The 18062-nt window shown below is 36.4% G+C and overlaps 1 protein-coding gene across 1 annotated transcript in view; it reads right to left on the bottom strand.

Annotated features, from left to right (window-relative positions):
• Nucleotides 1-4621: 4621 nt before the first annotated feature.
• LOC129730209 (uncharacterized) overlaps nucleotides 4622-18062 on the bottom strand; it is a 74205-nt gene continuing 60764 nt past the window's right edge. Inside the window, exons 11-12 of the mRNA XM_055689360.1 lie at nucleotides 6122-6283; nucleotides 4622-5774 (exon numbers count right to left, since the gene is read on the bottom strand). Coding sequence (XP_055545335.1) covers nucleotides 5384-5774; nucleotides 6122-6283 — 553 coding nt within the window. The 3' untranslated portion in view covers nucleotides 4622-5383. The remainder of the gene's footprint in view (nucleotides 5775-6121; nucleotides 6284-18062) is intronic.

Genomic DNA, 18062 nt, shown 5'->3' on the forward strand with positions numbered 1-18062 from the left:
AGTGAATTATCTTTACGTTCAAAAATGAGCACGACATCCAAAAAAATTTCATCTCAAAATTTAAAAATTGCCAAGCCCCAACTATGACAAGCAACTTACTATATTATTGAAAATGGTCAATCCTTGTTTAAGCGCGAAATTCGATTGATCTGATTAGTCAACGTTTATTTACTAGAAAAAATGACTGACGCGCAAGCAGCCGGGTTATCTTTCTTGTAAAAGTATTCTACTTCAACCTTGCAGTCGTGGCTTTGTACACAACTCTTCTGTTTTTTTTTTCAATTTTGAAATCAACTTCTTAGATTATTACGATCTTATTCCTGCAATATATTCCTATAATTCTTTTTGTTGGATATTTTTATTGTACTTTTTTCCGTTATTCCAATTCTTTGTTTTATTTTATTTTTGTTTCTCATACTATTCATTTCTACTAATTTTTTAATATTTTCTTTATCCTTATTGTCGTTAGTTTTTTTCTTCCTTCGTATGTATATTTCAACAAATATTTTTTTTCTTTTTCGATAATTTTATGAATGCTTTGGTATCGAGTTGTTAACCTTTTTTTTTTGTTTGAAGACCGCTAACCGCTCTTTTAGCTTTTTAATATTGCTTAACCAATTACCTTTTAATGTAATTTTCTTCAATACAGGTCGGACTTGACTATCCGGCGACTCGATTATCCGGCGACTCGATTATCCGGCGACTCGATTATCCATGATTCGATTATCCGAAATTTTGGACTCGATTATCCGGAATATATTTTTTCTGGCTGTTTCTAATTTTTATATTAAAATTTTACCTTTTCTATCTATTTGAAGATGATTGTTCCCATTTCTGTTCCTTCCGTCCTGTTTGGGACATGTCCGAGTTAAGTAAAATCAATCGATATCTAATTATTATTTTTTGCTTCTGATAAATGGCACAAGATATCGACTTCATTCCAATCACGTTTCCCGTTTAAGGACACAATTAATTGAATCATTAGTATATATATATATATATATATATATATATATATATATATATATATATATATATATATATATATATATATATATATATATATATATATATATATATATCAGTTTTAGAAACATTCACAATTTATCTTGTCAGTACTGAAAAATTATAATATTGTATTTTGTCCTTCAGACTAGCCACTATCATATTCAATCAAAGTTCAAACGTTTTGGGAAAGTTTTCTACGTAATTTTTCAACTTGAATTAGTCCTTATTTACGCGGTTCCATACAAATTTTTGAACGCTTCCCCCGCGTAAAAAATCTGACTGTATGGTGAAAATTTTATTTTGATTTTTATTTTCCTCACTCATACTCTATTAATTATAACTTTTTATATATTTTTTTTTGTTTTTTTTCCAGTTCAGGTGTTTTCATTTTTATTGTCGTAGACTCCTTAGTCTTCCATTCTCAAGAAATATTTTTTCTCTTCCTTATTTTTTAACAACAAAAATATCGCACGCTAGCCTGGAGGGCTACTAGCGGTCTCGATCAACCAGAGAATTCGATATCGATATTTTTACTTCGCACATTTTGCGTGTTGTAGAATAAGTACAACGGTACACCATGCCCCAGTGCTGAGTCGAGAAAATTTCCAGCTCGAAAAGATCATCGACCTGATCAGGAATCGAACATACAATCGTGTGGGAGAGCTAGCCGACCGACATCACTAACCACAGAACCACGGGGACCTCGTTTTTATTATCTTCATGTCTCTTTTTCATACCTATTTTCCTATTTTGCTTTTTTATATAGTATTTTCATATTTTTTAAGTTATTTTTTCCTAATATTCTGTTTTGGTACTCCATGCTTTATTTCTTTTACCATTTATTTCAATCTTATCTCAAATGACATATTTTTCCTTTTTTATACCAACCTGTATTTATGCATGATCTTCTGTATCTCTTTTATGTCTTGCTGGCTGTATTTTTCCTTTTTTTTTGATGTCATTCAACAATTACATAATAATGAACTGTTTGGATAAATCCCCAAATTTGAATAGATAATCGAATTTGGATATACGACAGCAATAAGACACATTGTCACCACGATTACCACCGCTGCTGTCACCAAAAAGCAGGGTCCCATCCAGGGATTACTATCAGGAATTGTCATCTTCCGAAAACCGAAAAGTAAAATTTCCGTAAGCAGGGTCACTTAAACCTTGCACTAACCCCAACTTCTCTATCTCAGTTATTCTTACGCCATTATCGTTCTTTAAGTAAGAAATCTTCACATAGTTCTATTATTTAAGAGCAGGATTCTCGCGCTCTACCCATTTTTGAGTACGTGTTCATCACGCCACTCGGTGTGCAGTCTTCGCGGTTCTTCTGTCGTACTTGTGTGCAAGGATGAAAAACTCGTATCGCATAACAATCATTCGGGTATCATTTCTGAACGTGCTATTTATAAGCTTTCAATCCTAGCAAACCATCGCTATGGAAAGTTACATATTTTCAAGCTTGCAAGAGACAACTTAGAGCAAAGAAATATATGGTAGCTTTCTTTGATGATTTTGTTTCAGTCTTGCCTGCTTTTGGCGGAGCGAGCAACATATAGCGAGTGTTTTACGAAAGAATCGTAATCGTGTGTGTATGTGTGTGTGTGTGTGTGTGTGTGTGTGTGTGTGTGTGTGTGTGTGTATGTGCAGATTTTTATTCTCACTCATTTTTCTCAGAGATGGCTGGACCGATTTTCATGAAATTAATTGCAAATGAAAGGTCTTATTGTCCCATAGGACCTTATTCAATTTTATTGTAATCGGATTTAAAGTTTAGAGGTTATGTATCAAAATGTAAAAATCATGAAACATCATTATCTCGATAACTACACGACCGATTTGAACAAAATTGGTTTCAAAAGAACGGGCTACCTGAAAACCTTTAACTTTTGAATTTTATAAAGATTGAACTTGTGGTTCAAAAGTTATGAAAAGAAACGTGTTCTGAAGACTGTTTAATCTCACTCATGTTTCTCAGAGACGGCTGGACCGATTTTCATAAAATCAATGTCAAATAGAAGGCCTAGTTGCCTTATGAGACCCTATTGATTTGTTTTACAATCGGACTATTACTTTGCCTGTTATGTTTAAAAATGTGAAATCCAGCTATGAAAAGGAACATATTCCGAAGACTACTTAAACTCACTCACTTTTCTCAAAGCTGGCTGACCCGATTTCCACAAAATTAGTGTAAATTAATAAGTCTAGCTGCCTCATAACACCCAATTGAATTTTACTGTAATCGGACTGTAACTTCGTCTGTAATGTACCGAAATGTGAAAATCACGAAACTTCATTATCTCAGAAACTACACAACCGATTTGATCAATATTATTATTATTAGATGAGCGGGCTAGTTAGGGGTTAATAGATGAATTATCGGCCATTTTTGGCTGTTTTCCAGCAACCGGAAGTTGCCATCTTATGATCCAAAATGTTGCCTGAGGTCGATTATGGAACATATTTGTTACCACTAAAAACATTCACCTGCCAAATATGATTCCATTTAGTTGATTAGTTCGCGAGATGTACAGAAATTTGTGCAGAAACATGTGCTTCCAGAAGAGCGAGGGGCGTCGAACCATTATGGACATATTTGTTACCTCTAAAAACATTCACATAACAAATTTGGTTGTATTTTCTTGATTGGTTCTTAAGCTGTGCGAAATTTGTGTTTCATTTGTATCGGACCCCAACCTTATAGAAAAGGAAGGGGTGTCAAATCATTATGCACATATTTGTTACCTCCAAAAACATTCACCTGCCAAATTTGGTTCCATTTAGTTGGTTAGCTCTCGAGATGTGCAGAGATTTGTTTTTCATTTGTATGGAACCCCTCTTTTCCAGAAAAAGGAGGGGTGTCGAACCATTGTGGACATATTTGTTACCCCTTAAAACATTCACATGCTAAATTTGGTTCCATTTACTCGATTAGTTCTCGAGATGTGCAGAAATTTGTGTTATATTTGTATGGCACCCCTCCCTTCCAAAAGAAGGAAGGGTGTCAAAACATTATGGACATATTTTTTACCACTAAAAACATTTACCTGCCAAATTTTGTTCCATTTAGTTGATTAGGTCTCGAGATGTGCAGAAATTTGTGTTTCATTTGTATGGAACCCCTCCCTCCAGAAAAGGGAGGGGCGTCCAACTATTTTGAACATATTTGTTTCCCCTCAAAACATCCACATGCCAAATTCGGTTTCATTTGCTTGGTTTGTTCTTGAGTTGTGCAGAAATTTATGTTTCATTTGTATGGGACCCCTCCCTTCCAGAAGAGGGAGGGGTCTCAAACTATCATAGGAACCTTTATCGGCACCAAAAACCCCTACATACAAATTTTCACGTCGATTGGTTCGTTAGTTTTCGAGCCTATATGGACCAGACAGAAAGACAGACAGACTGAATTTTTATATGTATAGATTACAACGTCAATATTTTAGAACCTAAAGAGTGAATATACATTTATTGGATTGAAGCGTTCATGTAAATCTATTTTTACAAATTAAAGTTTGAATGAGAAAGGCTGGGTCTGACCGCTAGGTGGATTAATTTAGGTTTTTGTGTTGTACATGCACAAGTACGTATGTTTTTCAGTTTTGTATTAGGTTTTTGTATATTGATTTCGCATTTCTACTTTTTTAAATATTTTTGTTGGTTTTTTTTTTTTTTAATATTTCACGATGTTGTTGTTGTTGCTCAAATACTTCCAGTTGGTCTCGAGGGACGATGCTTACGATGCTTGTGACTGTCTCATTCTATTTTCTCGTGTCTGTTCATTTCATAGCCTGTTTTTTTATTTTATTCATTTCCCTTTAAAAGCTATGAAGTTGCAATTTTGGTAGAATTTCTTTCAGGGAAATATTAAACAGCTGTTTTTGTTTTTTAATTTACCTAAACGAAATGAATATTTTATCTTATACTAAATTACAAAGTCTTCTATCATGCTTACTGTGAATTTGTTTTCAAGGCTAATGACCTCTATTGCAATAACTACTACTACACTAAAAATTGTATAATAACTTTTCAGGTTAAATTGAGGCACATTATTGACAGGTAAGAAACGTTGGAAAACCTCTGATATTTTCACTATTAAGCTCAAGGATCTCTTCAACCAATAAACTTGATTAGCAAAACTGCATCCTTGCGTGGCGTTGTCATTGGCCAGATATTAGCGAGTTTCTAAGTCTACAGCCGGGATTTAAACGTCAGCAGTTTCGTACCGAAATGCACTTTATCTCTAAACGCGCGGCCGTTCGTCACTCCGAAACAACCACTGTACCGTTCAGCGGGTGCCCCAACACACAGAACGGGTTGCGTGAATCCGTTCTATTCTCCCTCGGCTCATTCACCGAACGCATCACTAGAGATACAGGCTAATCCAGTTGATGTAGGACGATATCCGGGTCGCCACCACAGGCTCGCCGGAAGCGCACTGTTTGTCACCAAAGCTGTACAATCCCACCAGATAGGGCAGGTAGATGTTGTTGCTCCGCTGAAACGAGATAAATGGATCCCCTCGGTGGCCACAGTTTTCTGCCTCGCTACCATCAGCACGCAATTTGAACTCCTGCCAGCACATCTGGTCGTTGTTGAGTTCGGTGTGGGACGTGAACTGTTTGCAGTCCCGGTTGTGCACCAGGTTCTTGTCTCGTGCGGTGAGAAACTGTTTATCGAACTGCACCTCCTGCGTATAGTAAGGCGTTCGATTTAAATCACGCCACAAACAAGCGGGGATTGCATTCTCGTTGACACTATCCTTTCGATCAATCGGTATTCACATATACACACCCCCACACGGACGGACGGACGGGCAAACATCGACCCAAGGTACATGTAAAACAGATGCATTATTTACCGCAGACTGAGCACAATTAAGGTTTTAATATGAGAGTCCCGAGCGGTTGGTCCGAACGAGAATGTTTTTTGGGAGAGGAAAATACCGGACAGCAACTTTTTGTTTGTTGATCAAACAGCAAACTTTAAGTTCCTGTTTTTGATGGCCCAGGATGTGTTTTCCCAAAAACATTCTAATAACAACCGACCGCTGCGGTTTGTGTTCTCTCCCTGGCCGGGGCCAGTTTCGGGTAGGTATACTTACACCACCTCGGACTCCAGCTTCAGCACGGCAATATCGTATTCACGTGTTTTAGGGTTGTAGCTGGGGTAACGGATGGTCTCCATCACACGTATAATTTGCGCCACACCATCGTAGATTTTGCTCACGTCCGATTCACCGATGCTGATCACATCCGGGCGGCGCCTAAGTGTAACAGCCAGCGAAAAATAGAATGGCACATATTAGTTGGGGGGCTACGGTAGTGAAAACAAGGGGTGGTGGCGAATGTGTTCACCGATCAAATTTTGTCAGTAGGTCACAGTGTGGAACGCTGCTGTTTTCAAAGAACAATTGTTTATTGCAAGTTTGCCAAACGGAGCGGAACCGCCAGAGTAATTAGGTATAATCGAAAAGGGAAAAAGCTATTAATATCTGCGAGGTAATGAATTTTACAATGAACCTGACTATGGCAGACACTATTAGGCTGATGCTGAAATCTGTTCCTATACCCAACGATTGATGAGTGTCCGTTGGTCAATTGGTTGACTATTGCTCTTTACTAACTACTAACTACTAGTTGAACAAAAGGCCCATACCACAGAGCAGATATGAGCCAGAAAGGAGACGAAATCTTTTTATTTGTGGTATCTCTCTTTAACATTGTACCTAATGTCGCAAGCAGGGCTGTGTATAGCGCGTCTGATATGCGTTATATTTAAACGACACGAGAAAAAATTTATTGTCGTTAGTCGAGAAATTCGGTTTTTAACTCAAACGAAAATGTTTAGGTAATTCAACCAACTAGTTAAAATGGTTTCAACAGTCGCAGGGTATAAGATTCGAAAAATTTTTAAGTAATATTTGAATGGTGAGAGATTTTGGATTTAATTTTTTTCCATTGATGTTGGTTGTAAATTGTTACTGAATTTCTACTTAAAAGATCTCCTTGAATGCGGTCCTGTCTGATTTTGATTTTGACGTTGATAGCTGTTTTGATTCTGATAGATTTAAAATCACCTTCTTGTCAGGCTATTGAAGCAAAACAAAACAGATTTTTGCTGCAAGTTCAAACTATTGGAGCGGACTGTTAGAACGATGCACTGTAAAATCAATGTAGAATAAATCAATGTGGAAAAAATCAATGCAGAATAAATCAATGTAGAATAAATCAATGTAGAATAGAACAACGAAAAATGAGTGCGAAAGCGTGAGCACCGATCTGCTGAAGCATTTTTTCGAAGTTGCGTTCTGTGCTTATACTGAGCTTAATTTCACTTTATATTTATCTTAAGTTATTTTTTTTTCTTATTTTCTTACAACAAGTTTTGTATGTGAGCAGGAATACAGTAAATACTGTAGATGGTTAGTAGGGAATTATGCAAAAGAAATACAGAGCAATATAAAGAACATTTAATCATCATCACCTTTCAGTTTAGTGCCATTTTAATAGACAAATTTTTTTAAATTGAATTCAAGAATGAGGTTTAACTATGAAAATGTGGTTCGGCTCTTTTAGGCAAGTTAACATTTTTAAGTAACACTTTCCGTGATACTAATTTGACTAAGCTTATTTGGTAATTTTTTCTCAGAAATTTCCTACTGACTACATTTCCTTCTTCGGCGTCATTTTATATATGAATTTCATGTTATGTTCGAATAATAATTTATTTTTTAAAAGTTTTTTTCGCGAAGAAAATATATATTGAACAAAAAAAATTATTGGTTGAAACCCAAAATACCCGATAAACTTTATTCCAGTAAAAAATAGTCCAGTCTGATATTTTAACTGAAGCTTTGTGTTTATTTTAATTTGTCTTTTTCTGTTCAATTCCTCTTTGATACCTTATTTTTCTATATTTGTTCGTCTAATTTAGGAAATAAAAATTTAAAGGAAATTTTTAGGCTAAAAAGACTCAAATAAACGTTGAGGTAATTGGCGAAAATTCGTAAACATCGGAAAAACGAAAAGAAGGAAAACTTACGAAATATATTAAGAACCAGAATGTAGACGAAATTTATTTTCATTTAAATTTCAATGAAATATGAATAAAATGTAAAAGTTTTTGAAAAAAAATTAGCTTGAGCTCTACGTGAATTCCGTGAAATTTTTTTACAAAAAGATTGAATTTGTTAGGGAAAATATTTTTTCATGAATTGTTATCACAAAACTGGTTGTAAATTGAACATTTTGTGTTGATTAGGGGAAACAACTTGAAAAGACACAGTATCAATTTCGGCAAGAATTTTTAGCATTTAAGCTTGCTTCTTACATTTTCACCTCTGGGGCAAGTTGAAACGAAGATTAGAATCGTCTATTTTTATCTATTTTTATATCGGAATTGTCATCTAGAATTCATCATGGTCCGAACGTACGTTGGAGAAACGATTAGGGGAACAACGGGCAAGACGGTCACCCTAAGGAAATCATTCATTATTCTGCTCAAAACACAACATTGCAACCAACGATAGGGTAAATCTTGTATTTTGGACAGGCTAAGGAGTCATTCAGATGAAATTGTAAATGTCTCTATCAAATAAATATAAAAATGGTATCCGAAAGCATGCAAACAATACCACAAGTATCACTAATCAAATGAGCATGACACCCCACAATATTATCAGGAGATGTTTCTAATAGAACAGGATTTTTGAAAGGTATTTTGAATATATTTTGAACAGGCAAAATATATTGTGGACATTGTCCAAAATGTATTGTGGACACTTGAGATATTCTTGCATATATTTTGGACATCTTATATTTTTTCTATATTTTAACGCATTTAATGAAATGTTTCTTACCCTTGAAAGTTGGGAACCATTGATATACAACGTGAACAAGATTTGAATCATTCAAGACCAATACCAACCACACCCGCCTCCTCAACTGTAATCTACCGCGCACGAGTGCATCCTTATATATAAACTTTGTAAATGTCGTTTGGATTATTTTTATTTACCAAACGCCTTTTTTGTATACTGACCACCAGTTGATGTAGTGTCAACGTGGTACCTATTGAACGATTCATTTTAAATTTAAAAAAAACTTGCAGCGGCGTTGGGAGGGGAGTGATATAAGGGTTCAAAATACTTACAGAGCCTCAGAGTCTGAGTAGTTTTTCTTTGCGTAATCCTTTTTGAGATTATATAACACCAAGGTAACTTCAATCCGATAAAGACGGTAAACAATTAGCTGTCAAAATGAACAAAGCGCTTGCCTGGCAATGTGAAATTTGCCGCTCATTTTTTTTGTTTCACAGATCAAAATGTTGTCCAAAATATATTTCTTCTCATTTTTTTGAATACATTTTGGACAGTACAAATTTAAGAGTTTTGAAATTTTTCAAGACTAGTAAGTTAACAAAAATGTGTGTTAACCTAATAGAAGTGTGGTAAGTCAATTAGTTTGACGGTGTTTCTGTTTTATTCAGATTTATAGCTTCTTGAAGTACAGTCGGTTTTCCTCTGTTCCTCTTGATTTTGACTGGAAAATGGAAGTTGAGTCTACAAATTTTAAATTATGGTTTTTTCCATAATTTTGAAACCTTTTGACTAGATTACCATACAGCCTTGAAAACGGAAGTTCAGATATTGATTTAGAATACTGGTAAGTAGATTATATGTTTTAATTACACAATAAAAGCTGATAATATACCCAGCCTGTCCAAAATATATGCATGTCCAAAATATATTATCTACCCTATTCATAATATTCGACATTGACTAGTGCTTCTCATTAAATAATGCAAACCTTTCCTTTTAAGAGTGATTTTATATTAGTTTTCACTGAAATAAAAACAGTCTCGAAAAACCACTATTTCACAACGTGCATATGAAACGGACCGGCTGTGCTGGTAAGACGGCCCTATGAAAGTCTATAGCAAATTTCTTTTCTATACGGGACGACACGCTGCGCAAAAAAGCACGTGTTTAAAGCTTACCGTCCGCTGCGCAGATGGAATCATTCACATCATTTACATGAAGCATATTTACAGGTTTTAACAACGTTTCTAATGATGATTTTTGTTTCAAATGAGAGTTAATGACTTTAAGTCTCATCTCACGTACTAAGAATGCTGAAAGAAACAATATCAAATGGTGCTATCGTCGTTTTCTCAGACTGCCCATTTTGCGAACACAACGACTGACCGTCTTGCCCAAGAGGCAAACAATTTTTTGGAACGATGTGATTTCCAAAAAACCTAAATTAATCCACCTAGCGGTCAGACCCAGCCTTTCTCATTCCAACTTTTATTTGTTTAAATAGATTTACATGAATGCTTCATCCCAATGAATGTATATTCACTCTTTAGGTTCTAAACTATTGATGTTGTAATCTATACATATAAAAATGCAATCCGGTCTCTCTGTCCGTCTGTCTGATCCAAATAGGCTCGAAAACTACCGAACCGATCGACGTGAAAATTTGTATGTAAGGGTTTTTGATGCCGATAAAGGTTCCTATGATTGTTTGAGACCCCTCCCTCTTTTGAAAGAAAGGGGTCCCATACAAATGAAATATAAATTTCTGCAAAACTCAAGAACAAACCAAGCAAATGAAACTGAATTTGGCATGTGGATGTTTAGAGGGGTAACAAATATATCCATACAAATGAAACACAAATTTCTGCCCATCTCGAGAATCAACTAAATGGAACCAAATTTGGCAGTTAAATGTTGTTAGTGGTAACAAATGTGTTCCATAATCGATCTCAGGCAACATTTTGGATTGTAAGATGGCAACTTCCAGTTTCTGGAAAACAGCCAAAAATGGCCGATTTCCACCCAATATAAGAATATCCGGATCTAGAATGATACACAGGAGCTAAAATCGATCGAAATTGTCTTCAAATGCCATTATGAAACCCAAGATGGCGACTTCCGGTTTCGGTAAAACAGCGGAAAACGACCAAATACCACCCATTCAATATGAATGTTTTCGGAACTAAAATTACGCCCAGATGACAGAAATTAATATCACATACAATTTTAAAGTCCAAAATGGCGACTTTCGGTTTCTGAAAAACAGCCCAAAGTGACCAAATACCACCCAATATGAGTATCTCCGGAGCCAGAATGTTGCAAGAAGCTTGAAATTGACCTCAGACACCATTATGAATTGCCAAAATTTTAAACCATGTGTTCAATCATAATTCATCAGTTAACCCTTAACTAGCCCGCTCATCTGATAATAATATTGATCAAATCGGTTGTGTAGTTTCTGAGATAACGAAGTTTCGTGATTTTCACATTTCGGTTTATTACAGACGAAGTTACAGTCCGATTACAGTAGAATTCAATAGGGTTTTATCAGGCAGCTAGACCTTTCATTTGACACTAATTTTGTGGAAATCGGGTCAGACATCTCTGAGAAAAGTGAGTGAGTCCAAGTAGTCTTCGGGATATGTTCCTCTTCGTAGCTGGATTTCACATTTTTAAACATAACAGGCAAAATAATTATCCGATTGCAAAACAAATCAATAGGGTCTTATGGGGCAGCTAGGCCTTCCATTTGACACTGATTTTATGAAAATCGGTTCAGCCATCTCTGAGAAACATGAGTGAGATTAAACAGTCTTCAGAACACGTTTCTTTTCATAACTTTTGAACCACAAGTTCAATCTTCATTAAATTCAAAAGTTAAGGGTTTTCAGGGTAGCTTGTTTTTTGAAACCAATTTTGTTCAAATCGGTTGTGTAGTTATCGAGATATTGATGTTTCATGATTTTTACATTTTGATACATAACCTCGAAAATAAAATCCGATTACAATAAAATTGAATAAGGTCCTATGGGACAACAAGACCTTTCATTTGCAATTAATTTCATGCGAATCGGTCCAGCCATCTCTGAGAAAAGCGAGTGAGAATAAAAATCTGCACATACACACACACACACACACACACACACACACATACAGAAAATGCTAAGCTCGTCGAGCTAAGTCGAGTGATATATGCCATGCGGCCCTTTGGAGCACTTTTATACTTTCGGTTTTGCAAGTGATTGCTATACCTTTCTAGGAGAAAGGCAAAAATCATATTTTCACTAAACTATCTTCACCCACATGTTTCAAATATGCTTAATTATTCCAATGTCGTTGAAAACTATATTTTTCTGAAATTTTACCGCAGCAGAAGCTTAAATTCGGCACGGCAAAAACTACATCACATTGCTTTGCTGTTGAGGGTGAGCTTATTTTTATTATTTCTCAAATAACTAACTATCGTTTCAATCTACATAATATCTCGAAACTCCCAGAATGCTGTTGGTATGTAACTGGCATAAATGATTTGTGTTAATTTCAATGGTTTATATAGAAATGAGCAACGGACTATCTTACCCGCCCTGTTCGTGTTGCCCGTTGTTCCCCTACTATATATTCAAAAGAAGCAGGAGGCAATAAATACTCGGACATCAACCGAGATCTCATGTGCCATTTTTGCAAGAGCCCTTCCGATAAGACTATTTGGCGTCAGTTTTAGCACAGACAAACAGATATGCCACTCGATACCGATTTTTTCATCTAGAAAAATAACGATTAATTAGAAACTTTGTTAAGTAGGCATTAATGCCGTTTTTACGAATATTAGTTAGTAGGCAGTAAGCTCACATGGTGGCACATAAGTGTAACGTTTCGAACAAGGGTGAAGTTTTCCCAGGATTTTTCATCGAAGAGGTAGGTCTGTTTGTCTGTGGATTTCTTATTAGATGTACAGTAAAGTAAGTCTACTCAACGCAATCGACATTTTGAAGTAACAGAGTCAACAAGTCATAGTTGAAATGAAATTCGAAAAAATTGACAACTTTCGAAACTGTAAGGTTAATCATTTTTTTTTTAACCAAACCAATAACCAAAGAGTTCAGTAAACGTTTAGAACCAAGCAATTTGACTTTGATGTTTTCGAGATTTTTTAAATAATTTTCAAAGTTGAACCTTCGGAAAACCGTTTCAACTTGCCCCGATGTACCGTAACAACCGTTGTTGTTGGAGACCGTCTCTACCTTTGCATCTTTAATGACCGTGACGGAAAGGAAGGTACCATGGAACGGGGTGAAATTAATCAATTTTTATAACAATTTACAATTAACTAGCTTCATGTACATTTTTCCCGAAATAGTCTAATTTTAAAACAAGTACTGATATGTGCTCCAGTAAACCTCTATGGCTATTGGTGAAATTTCTATCGTCTACTTCATGAAATAAATTCGCCATTTCTATATGGTACTATGAGGTAAATTGGGGTGAAATTGATCACCATTGAAATCCATACATTATTTTGGCAATGTGCTTTTTTTTCGATATGCTAAAGATAAATGTTGATTTCTGTACTGAAAAGTATCATTTACAGCTAGTTTGGAAACGAAAATAACGATATATCAGATTAAAATTTGTTTATTTTGATTCATGAGCTGCTTGTTGCTAAATTTGCTCCTATTTGATCGTCGTTAGACCGATTTCAATTCGGTTGGTTGCAAAAGCTCAAAAACTAGCTCTGAAATTAAAATCTTTGTGGTTTCCTGCGAATTCTTCAGTATTTCTTCAATGGTATGGAATGATCATTGTTGAAAATTACATTTTTTGAGCTTTTATCAAACTTTACTCACTTCTCCAAATTTAACGTAAATTACCCTCAACTAAGATTACTTTAAGTAAAATCAATACTTTTTTTTGTTATTTGGAAACCTGTTTGATCAAATTTGATTGACTGAGTTAGAAGAATTTTTCGCAAATATGAAAAATTGCACTGGGCATGCAAGGGTTGTTTTTTACAGGTATGTGAATCATGCAATAGTTGCGTTTAAGGACACGTTAACATTGCCTAGTGTTGTAAGAGCAATATCTTTGAATTCGTATTTTTTATCATGAATACTCAGGTGATCAATTTTACCCCACTGATCAATTTCACCCCATTCCACGGTACATATTTGTCACCGAGGTAAGTGACTGAATTTTACATTTTTCCCTTCTCCTAGAAAGGTATATCCACAGACAAAAAGACGTGCCTCTTCGAAGAAAAATCTTTGTTCTTATTCCAAACGTTACACTTATGCGCCACAATGCGAGCTTATTGCTTACTAACTTATTTTCGTAAAACGGTTTTTGTCTTTGCCAATGGGTATGCATGCTTGCTTAAATCAACACTAGCGGCATTACTGGCGGTTTTTGTTTTTGATAATGAATGTGCACGCTTGCTTATAGCGATACCAGCGGCATTATTGCCCACTAAGCAAAACTTCAAAATAATCGTTTTTTTTCTGGTCGATTAAATCGTCATCAAGTGGCACGTCTGTTTGTCTGTGGTATAGCAATCACTGGCAAAACTGAAAGCATAAAAGTGCTCCAAAGGGCCGAATGGCATATATCACTCGACACGATTTTAACAAAATTGGTTTCAATGAACGGGCTATTTGATATACTTTTAACTTTTGAATTTTATAAAGATTGAAATTGTGGTTCAAAAGTTATGAAAAGAAACGTGTTCTGAAGACTGTTTAATATCACTCATGCTTCTCAGAGATGACTGACCCGATTTCCACAAAATTAGTGTCAAATGAAAAGTTCAGCTGCCTCATAACACCCTTTTGAGTTTTACTGTAATCGGACTGTAACTTCGTCGGTAATGTACCGAAATGTGAAAATCATGAAACTTTATTATCTCATAAACTACAAAACCGATTTGAACAATATTGATATCAGATGAACGGGCTAGTTAAGAGTTAACTGATGAACTATGATTGAACTCGTGGTTCCAAAGTTTGGCTGCCCTATACGATCCCATTTCATTTGATTATAATTGAACTTAAACCATTTTTAAAACAACGAAAGTCCGTTATCTCAAAGATTACAAGACTTATTTGAATATAACTAGTGTCATACGAACGACTTATCTTTATTACAATTTGATATGTGGCTCAAAAGTTATGGAAAGAAAAGAAATTCAAAAACATACCTGCTTTGATCAATATATGTGGCCTCAACATAATTTAAATATGGTATCGTACTATTTGAACGTTTCCGGTATCGCTCGTGATTGAATTGTTCGAAATTAAGAGTTATTGCTTTTATTTTGCTATTTCTTAAGAGTTAACATTACGTCAAATTTCACATTTCATACTTCGATTACAATATCAATATTTTAGAACCCAAAGATTTAAGCGTTCATGTAAATTTATTTTTTCAAATAATACGTTTGAATTAGAAAGGCTTGGTCTGACCGCTAAGTGGATTAATTTAGGGTTTTCACTTTATTTTACGCTAACTACTGCTCTTCTTTATCGAGCCTCTTTAGTTACTCGTGGCATGTATCGACAATTCTATTTTCCTATTATATTATATTTTGATTACAAAAGTTCATCTGACATCATACGGCCTGATTTTATACTAGGATTTAAACTTATGATCCGATTGTCTAAGTGGATTCTGTAACCCTGAGAATACGCAGCTCCCCTAACATATAAAAGGGTGATAATCATAAATCCAAAAACTGAATAGTTCAGAATTTAAGTAATTTGTAAAAAAGCTCGATTGTTAGTTTGTACCTCATGAAAAAATTAAACAGGTTGTGTATGAGACACGGCAGCATTGTTAATCAAGAGTTTCGGCAGTCTGTCTTACATTCGTCAATGTATCGCGAGTTTTAAGTTTGAGGTAAAACTTCTTCTTTTTAATGAGATTGCGATAGATTATCTGTTATCAATATGTTTATGTCAATAACCTATATCGAACACTTAAAAAATAGTTCTCTGGAAATAATGTGGTGGCCCTGAAAGTTGAAAAAACATCTGCGATGCGGAAATATTGATATACCATTTCTTTTTAAAACCCAGAGGTCACTATTTTGGGTTTCAACATGGCATCTTGGGTCAACTTTTGTTCATCACGATAACGGAAATACTTATATTGGGTAATATTTGGTAAGTTTTGGCTGTTTTCCGGAAACCGGAAGTTGCCATCTTAGATTTCACCTGGGTATAATCTCGATTCCTGTCGCTCCGAGAGCGATATATTTACAATTGAATAAATTAGTGTCGCTTAGAAGCGAGAGACCTCTAGAATAGAGTTATGATAAGCAACGTGAAAACGGTCTCACGCGTAGAGTGTGTATTTCAAGAGTTTTGTTTGGTTAGGACTTCAGGATAAGCCACTCCCATGTGAAGGGACCAAGGCGCATTAGAGATTTACTTTCTCTTTCTAACGTTATGACTTAATAGGAGAATGAACAACATTTGTAATGTGTTAAATGGAAGGACCCGTTAAAGCCAGAAGGAAAATAAATAAATTTTCTCTAATTTAAATGAAAACTCTGGCATCTAAAGGGATGGTTATAGTTAAAGGTTTTTTCGAGTAATCATAAATCGCGTATGCAACTTGTAGTGTTAAGACGACTTTTTGTAAATTTGTTGAATAAAATTAAGTTTTCCAGTACAACAAAGTGTTCTCCCTATAAGTTCCAAAAAGCAAATTTCAAAGTACGTTATCGGTCGGAAAATCGACATTGGCAAATTTAACAACAACTTGATTTGGAAGTTTCAATTGCTAATATATTGAATCCTAAAATTGGTTATTTTTAGCTGTTTTCAAGGAAGTCACTATCTCAAACTCAAAAAGTGTATGTGGGTATCTTTATGTTTCCAGAAATACCCATCTTCTTCTTCCTGCTTCTTGATGGCTACAGCGTGTCCTTACGCCAATGCCGGGCGTTCCGTGGAGCACCATTTTCGGCGGTCTTGGGCGATACTCCTCCAGTTCCCCCGAACGTTCAAGGCTACCAAGTCCTCTTCCACTGCATACAGCCAGCGTATACGGCCAGGTTCCCTAGTGAACACTATTTTCGCAATTGTTTCTTTCGACATTCGTACTAATTGACCAGCCCGCTGTGCACCTCTTAGTCTCGTCCCTGACGGATTGGTTTCAAGAACAATTTATACCGGGCTGTCGTCCGACATCCTTACAACATGCCCAGCCCACCGCAACCTGCCAATCTTAGCGGTGTGGACGATAGATGTCTCCCCAAGCAGCTTCTGCAGTTCGTGGTTCATTCGCCTTCTGCACACTCCGTTCTCCATTTGCAGTCCACCGAAGATGGTACGCAACACTTTCCGCTCGAAGACCGCAAGGGTGCATTGGGCCTCCACAAGCCTAGTCCATGTCTTATGCCCGTGGAGGTCTACCGGTCTGATCAGTGTCTTGTAGATGGCTAACTTGGTGCGGTGACGAATGCACGACAAAGTATGCACGATTTCCTACCATAATGCGCCGTTGAATTTCAGAGCTGGTATCGTTGTCGGCAGTTACCAGTGAGCCCAGATACACGAACTCATCGATCACCTCGATTTCACCACCACCACCTTCCTTTCATGTACTTCTTCTTCGATGCTTTGATGACCAGGCTAATCCGTTTGGTTTGGCCTTTAGTCCGATGTACGTATCCGCGATCTTCATAAAGGTCCGAGCCACAATGTCGATATCGTCGGCGAAACCAGACAGTTGAACCGACTTTTGGAATATCGTGCCACTCGCGTTGATCCTCGCTCTACTAATGACACCTTCCAGGGCAATGTTAAACAGTAGGCACGAGAGACCATAACCTTGCCTTAACCCTCTTCGGGTTTCAAAGGGACTCGAGAGTGCCCTCGATGCTCGAACTACACACATCACTCGATCCATCGTCGGTTTGACCAACCGCGTCAGTTTGTCCGGAAATCCGTAGTCGTGCATAATTTGCCATAGCTTGTCCCGATCGATTGTGTCGCACGCCGATTTAAAATCGATGAACAAATGATGTGTGGGCACGTTATATTCGCGGCATTTCTGCATAACCTGCCGAACCGCGAATATCTGATCCGTGGTGGCGCGGGCACCCATAAATCCCGCCTGGTAGTGCCCCTCGAACTGCTTCGCAAATGGTGATAGTCGACGGCAAAGTATTTGGGCGAGTACCTTGTAGGCGGCGTTCAACAGAGTGATTGCCCGGTAATTGGAG

Source organism: Wyeomyia smithii, chromosome 3 (assembly GCF_029784165.1).
Source record: "Wyeomyia smithii strain HCP4-BCI-WySm-NY-G18 chromosome 3, ASM2978416v1, whole genome shotgun sequence".
Lineage (NCBI taxonomy): Eukaryota > Metazoa > Arthropoda > Insecta > Diptera > Culicidae > Wyeomyia > Wyeomyia smithii.